The 7,357-nt window shown below is 34.0% G+C and overlaps 1 protein-coding gene across 4 annotated transcripts; it reads left to right on the top strand.

Annotated features, from left to right (window-relative positions):
* Positions 1-585: 585 nt before the first annotated feature.
* On the top strand, positions 586-3,894 carry LOC122589050 (ABSCISIC ACID-INSENSITIVE 5-like protein 5). 4 transcript variants are annotated; one of them, XM_043761290.1, is made up of 5 exons: positions 587-722; positions 1,382-2,503; positions 2,864-2,935; positions 3,027-3,056; positions 3,409-3,894. In XM_043761290.1, the coding sequence occupies exons 2-5, from the start codon at positions 1,415-1,417 to the stop codon at positions 3,484-3,486; spliced, it is 1,269 nt and encodes a 422-aa protein (XP_043617225.1). In that variant the 5' UTR covers positions 587-722; positions 1,382-1,414; the 3' UTR covers positions 3,487-3,894. The 4 variants fall into 4 exon arrangements, 2 of the variants coding, with proteins under 2 accessions (XP_043617225.1, XP_043617226.1); XM_043761291.1 differs by having other exon boundaries at positions 589-722; positions 3,412-3,894; XR_006322220.1 differs by lacking the exon at positions 3,409-3,894 and having other exon boundaries at positions 586-722; positions 2,750-2,935; positions 3,027-3,054.
* Positions 3,895-7,357: the final 3,463 nt, after the last annotated feature.

The following is a 7,357-nucleotide window of genomic DNA, read 5'->3' as shown; positions in this document are numbered from 1 at the left end:
AAAATTTTATTAAGCTAAAAACAAAGTTGGAACATGAATCTTCAAAGTTCTTGCAGTTTTTATAAACTGTATGTTTTATTATAGAACATGAATGTTTGTATAAATAAAAAAAATTGCATTTTATATATCGATCGAACTTGGCTCTTAAACAAATTGTTTTTTACCTGCCAAGATACAATCACGTTATGCCGATCGCAGTTAAAACTTAAAATCTTTCTAAAAGAAGTTAGGTTGTCTAGATAGTTTAGTTCGTTATATCATGCTAAGGTCTATTCCACTACAAGACAAACATCAAAATCACAAAAACCATCAAAATGGCAACTTACGCGTGGACGGCTCATATTACACCACTTGACGATCTCTAGTACCTTCTTCATCTAATCTCCGCCCACGTCTCTCGTTAATGTGGACCCCACACACTATCACCAACAATATAAAAAATCACCCTGTTAAAAAATGTCTACCAATCAAACCTCACACAATTAAAATATTACATTTCACATCCTTATAAAATAACAACTTCAAACACATGGACCACTTTTAATCTTTTATTGCCTACTGCCTACAAGTACAATACTTGCTACTTTCAGCACCAAACTTATTTATTCAAAATTAACACAAACATAATTAGACCCAGGTGCACCAACATTTTAGGAAAGACTTTTATTATTTATTATTCATCTGTAATTTTCTAAAATTCAAGTGAAGTATCAATTTTTCAGGTAATTTCTGTCTTCATAGTACTTTCTATTTTTGGTAGGATTATTAGTGAATACATGATGATTGTGTTAATTGCTTCCCTTTTTAGTAAGTTATGTAGCCCTTTTTTTAATGAAGTTATTTATTATATGATTTAAGTAGCCAAAATAGAAAAAAATCAAGAGAATCGTAATCATGTGAAAGTATGGATTTTGTATATTGTGTTTGATGATTTGGGTTTTATAGGGAATTCTAGTATCCGGGTTTAAGTAAAGTTTTGATTTTGATTAGAAAGTTTGATGCTTTTTTAAAATTGTTATATGGGAATTGAACTTGATAAATAGATGTTTATGTATAGGGAAAATGATTTATGATGTTAACATCATCTTTGTTGGATGATGTTGCTCTCACAAACTCACTTAAATAAATTTCTACACATGTCAAAAAGCCCCCCATGATTTTAATGGTTTGTGAGAGCAACATCATCCAACCAAAATAATGTTAACATCATCCAAGTTATCCCCAGATATATATATATTGGGAATGACTTTTAGGCCAATTTTTAGGAGGATATATCATTTTCCATTGGATTTTAATTTATAAAAATTGATGCTTTTGAATGATTGCTATATGGGAATTGAAATCTGATATACGCATATATATGTTTGTGTATGTTTATTAGGAATTTGAATTGGGATTGTTGAAGTAGCAAAATATGAACTTCAAGAACTATGGAAATCAGCCAATGGATAGTAAGAGTGGTAGCGGCCGACCACCGGGAAACAACTTCCCATTGGCGAGGCAAGGTTCAATATATTCGTTGACTTTTGATGAACTACAAAACACTATGGGTAGTGTTGGTAAAGATTTTGGGTCTATGAATATGGATGAATTACTAAAGAACATATGGAATGCAGAAGAAATGCAAACAGTTGGTAACAACATTGCTACGAGTGTACCAGATCGTGGCGGTGTTGGTGGGACAAATTTGCAGAGACAAGGGTCGTTAACGCTGCCAAGAACGTTAAGTCAAAAGACGGTTGATGAAGTTTGGAGAGATTTGTCTAAAGAGTATAATAACGGATTTGGGCAACCGGATTTACCCCATAGGCAGCAGACGTTAGGGGAAATGACTCTTGAGGAATTTTTGTTTAAAGCTGGTGTTGTTAGGGAGGAAGGACAGTTGAATGGTAAAGGGAATGATAACGGATTGTTTGCAAGCTTAACAAATCCGCAGACTAACCCTGGGTTTGGGGCTATGGGATTCCAACAGGCAGCTGGTGAGATTCAGAATGCTTCTGTAATTGATAATGGTGGAAGTAATCAGATTTCGTTTCAGTCTGCAAATCTACCATTGAATGGCAATGGGGTTCGTTCTGCGCAAAACCAGCAGCAGCCACTGTTTCCAAAGCAACCCAACTTACCTTTTGGAGTTCCACCGATGGGGATACCTACTAGCAATCAGTTGGGGAGTGCTGTAATCAGAAATGGAGCTATGGGTCTTTCGGATCCTGTGATGAATAGTGCTTTGGTTTCAGCTGCCACTTTACACGGTGGGATGGGACCAATGGCTGGGTTGGGTGCACCTGGTGGGGTCACAGTTGCTGCAGTGTCACCAGCAGTTTCATCAGATGGGTTAGCCAAGAATAATGGTGATATGTCTTCAGTATCACCTACTCCTTATGCATTTAATGGAGTTATGAGGGGAAGAAGAACTGGTGCCATTGAGAAAGTGGTAGAACGCAGGCAGAGGCGCATGATCAAGAATCGAGAGTCAGCTGCTAGATCACGGGCTCGTAAGCAGGTTAATACCTTCATATATCTGCCTTTTGATACGTGTTTTTAATCATACTTTCTTTAAATTGTTGTATGCATGGTCGAATCTCTTGGTGTTCCAGTATAGATTGGTTAAAAACCAAAATAATACACTTATAGACATAAAAGAAACAAGAAGATATAATTTTTCGCATCACATGACACATATATCCATAAATTTGATGCACCAAATGGCTTCATGAAAAATTGATTATCTGACAGACCTGATTATCAGATAGGGATATGCCTCTTGGTGATCAGAGATTGAGAAGTTATAAGGATGTCACTTCACTTCAGGTAACAAATTACACATGTAAGCATTATGTTTATTCTTTCTTTGCGTTTGTAGGCTTATACCATGGAACTGGAAGCTGAAGTTTTGGAACTGAAACAGAAGAATGAAGAACTGAAACGGAAACAGGTGAAAGCATGTTTTGATTGTATTAGTTGTTAAATTTTGCATTTAAATATATAAGTTACCGCTAAATATTGACATAACTCAAATATTGCAGGAAGAGATGTTGGAAATGCAGAAGAATCAGGTATATGATAAAGAAATTCGAAGTTACTTACTATCGTAATGCATAATTATATTTTTCTTCTTTTTTGGTTTGTTTTGCAATGATTGTACGTATACAACATATACGGTGTTTCCAAAAATGTTTGTTTCATGTCATGTACCTTTTTTCTCATATGGGCTGTATATTTTATGAGTTATAGTTCGGTAACTGAACTTGTTAAAATCATACATTTATTTTTTAGATAAAAAGTTCAATTTTTTTTTTATATAAATCTAAAAAATCTAGCATATTTGGGCTTGTGATGGTTTATTTGACGGTTTTCGGGTGTAATCTAGGTCTTTTGAAGTAAAATCTTGACTTGGTATTATAATGGCAGGTTATGGAGATAGTGAATATGCAACCTGGAGCAAAACGAAACTGTCTGAAAAAGACACTTTCTGGCCCATGGTGAAGGAGGTATATAGTGTTCATTTATGCATGTGATCGTCCGTTGGTGTTTGTATATATGTAATAGGAACGATCGGCTCGGGCATATGTTTTTCTTTCTGTAAGTTATGTATCAAGTTTTTTAATACTCCATAGTTACTTGGAGATACATGAGGTATAGGCTATAGCAAGTACAAGACTACAATGGATAGGTATGAAGTTGACAAATCGATAAACTACAAGTTTAAATGCATTAGGTACAAGCTGTTATAGCATCATGATGCTGTTTGGCCTTCTTGGATAAATAGATTACAGGTGGTGTGAGCCATTTTTTTTTTGGATGATCTATTAGTTCTGTAAATTGATTTACTTACTGTTTTCGGATGCTGAAATTACTATTACTATGGAATATATAAGTTTAGAATAATGTAAATTCTCAAGTTCCTTTCTTTTTAAATGGTTTTCCGTTAATTAAGGGTTAACCCGTTAATAATGTAGTGGTCTAGCCGGACTTTGCCTGTGGCTAGTTTTAGTCAATTCTCTAGTCACCCAAGATATGTCTAGGTGACTTTTCGTGAGGAAATATGACGACTTGTTAAAGTTTCACTAAACCAGCTTGGTAATGGTTAATGTCTGGCCAATTTTCTGGTATAAAAGACCAGTTTTCAAAAAGTATGACCTGTTTTTAGCAGCTTTTAAAGCCTTTTAGCTTAACAAATCAGTCTCAAATAAAGGAGCTTATTTGATTAGAGAAAATATAAATCAACTATAAAAATGAAGTTTAATTATAGATAGAAATTGTATCGGCTACATATACCATGGTACTTAAACTGCCAATAATGCCCAGTGATAATCTTGTCATTGACTCATGAGTAGTGTCAATTTTATGCCACAACCATGATAGATAGCAGAGATGGGCCATAACTATACATTATGTTTATATTTTAGTGTTGCTCTGCAAATCTTTCACATACACAAGTTGAAAACAACAATTCTGCAAAAACTTGACACAAAATCCAATTTTAATGTCGGGCCAGCATCAACAAAAAGTAAACCTCCATTCTCATGATGATCGTTCACTGCATTTTTTTCTTTAAGGGTGTCTAAAGGTTAAATAGATAGGTTTAGGTATTTGAAAATAGAAAAGATTCCAGAATTTGATGCCAATCAATATCAATTTCAATTTTTTCTTTTTACTGATATAAATATAAAATTTTTGAGCAAGTCAGCTTTGTAAACTATACTGCATTCAGATAGTCTCTCTATGCAGTTTCGGATTTCAGATTGCAAGTATTTAAATACTAAGGTTTTCCGGCAATCTCAAATCGCTCACAATATTGTCGCAAAACTGTGTCAATTATAGTAGCAAGTATATCCACGATTTTCTATTACAAGAGTTGTAATACAAATGAAGTGTAATTTGTATAGGCTATTTCCTATACAAGTTATTACTCTTCTTGAAAGCGAACTTACACAAAACCCTGTATACAAGGATTTTTCAAGTTAATCAAGTGTTGGATGAATTTATAAAAAAAAAAAAAGAAAGAATATTAGTAGAAAGTGTTGGCCGGCATGATTCAAAGGAAACTGCAAATTGTGTCTGGTTCAAATAAAAATAACATGAGGCCTAATTGCAAATATATAAAGAGAGAAGAAAACGGACATACTGAGTTCACAGCATAGTGAATGTAAGTCTTTCTAAGAAAAAGTTAGTGGGACTAGTAAAGCAGGTTCTATGATAGCAAGAGAAAGGAAATAATTATCCCATAATAGAGCTCTGCCACCATATCCCATGCGGCCTGTAAGAATTACACAACAGGTCATCATCATAACAGACAATAAGCATTTAGCCCATGGAAACTGACAAGTAAAAAACTTCAAATGCATTTCTGACCCATTTACCTACCATGGGTCAATGGGGCTATGTTTCAATTCTAAAAGATCAAACAGGCAGAATATCTAGTGTAATTTAAACAAACAAGCCATCGAAGTCGTTTTATTATAAACAATAAATAAATAACTAAGTGGTTATATTGAAATAGAAGTAAAGACACTAACTACTAACAGATATCTACTTTATGCGTTTAAAGTCAAGGCAAACCACTTTGCTCTATACCACAACTTACCCGTTTATGTGTTTCAAGTCAAGGCAAACCACTTTGCTCTGAATCAAAAAACTTACCATTTTGGAAATCACTTTTACCAGTAGCAAAGGCTGAATCTGAAGGAAATGACTCATCAAAATCTATAAAAAAAAAAAAAATGAAGGAAAAGGTATCCCGTATGCCTGTATGCTTGGTCGAGTATACATAGTGGTATTCCAAGGAGCAAGTATGTTTGAAAGTAGACCATTATACAGTATATATTCATGAGCTGCTGGATTACAATAAATTAAAAAAAAACACTCAACAGCAAAACTCCTAAATTCATCTAAATCTGCAGCATGCCCTTAACGAAGAACATGTTTTTTTTCTTTAATTGCTTATCCAAATAAATAAGAGTTCACGCAGAAAAGAAAAAGGATACCATGGTAATGAAAGAGCGATTTAGTGACGACCCCAATTCTTGAATCCGCCTGATGAGACCTTACATACTATACCCTATACCTAAATTCAAAGATTTCATAATTCAAAGAATTCTAAGAAATCAAAAGATATTATAAGATGCCCCTACAAACCCTTGTAATTTGACTGCTAATCAGACACTGCAACCAAGAAAGTAACTTTAAACTGAATAAAAAAGGAAACTCGTATTAGTATTTCACGATGGTCAAAATCCATGAGGGGTTCAACTTATTACTCGTATAAGCTTCCAGAGTTTAAGTAAGTTGCAAAAGCACAGTATAGAAAAAAAAGGAAAGATGTTTGGTACATTCAAACTTCAAGAGACGATTATTATAAAAGCAAACCAATGTTCATAAAATACAGGGTATTTGGCCTATCAGTAGCAAAATGTCCCAATGACCAAAAATATTATGGATTCAAGTCTCGTACGTGACCTCGGTATACTAAAGGTGGCAATCAGTGTGTATGTCTTTGCTGTTCAAAAAGAAGTTTAAAGTATCCCTAGGTTCAAATTTCATGCGAGATGGAAAGAAGATACAGTTTAACTTTTAATAAAAATGTTTTAAGTTCAAAATTGAAATGAATTTTCAAAAATCATCATCTGAAAATCAACATAATGATATATAACCCTGCAACGTTCACCAGATGTTGGTATGTGGCTAGTGGCTTGTTAGCGGGGAATTTCAGTATAATCACCGGTAACGAATTCACACCAAAAACAACAAACCAAAATTCGTCAATATATGCCAATTTGCACAATTATATTACACATACAATAGGGGGAGCAACTATAAACATGATAAACAAGTGAGAAACTGTTAAAGAACAAGATATGCAGTATATCTGTCAACCAACAATACTCAAATACTACAGACAGTAAATACTTAAAGTGTAATGTAACAGTTCATATAGCCTAAAATGAACACACACAAAAGGTTTGATTAAGTACAAAGGTTTTTCAAGTAATTATGCCAAAAATGTTCAAACACACTTCAATCTTGCTGCAACAATTATGGGTCAATTTATAAAAAAGCTAAATTAAATTGCATAACCAATAAAGGGCCAAAAAACTAACAAAATATCGAGCTGCAGATTATTAGATAATACATATCATCACCCACAACTCCTAGGAAGCAACTGCCAGTAGCCCAAAGTGAGGCCATGTAAATCACAAAGGAAAGACCTATATTGAAAAAGCATTCAGCTTGATGGACAAAACAGGTTACAATGGAAATTGAGGTGTTCAAGTAAAAGAAGACAAGTCATGATAAAGGCGGTGTCATGTGAGTGAAGTGACGTATCAAAACAACTTTATTCCCAAAGGTCAAAAAA

Source organism: Erigeron canadensis, chromosome 2 (genome assembly GCF_010389155.1).
Source record: "Erigeron canadensis isolate Cc75 chromosome 2, C_canadensis_v1, whole genome shotgun sequence".
In the NCBI taxonomy this organism is placed as follows: Eukaryota; Viridiplantae; Streptophyta; class Magnoliopsida; order Asterales; family Asteraceae; genus Erigeron; species Erigeron canadensis.
This window is presented reverse-complemented; position numbering and strand designations above follow the sequence as displayed.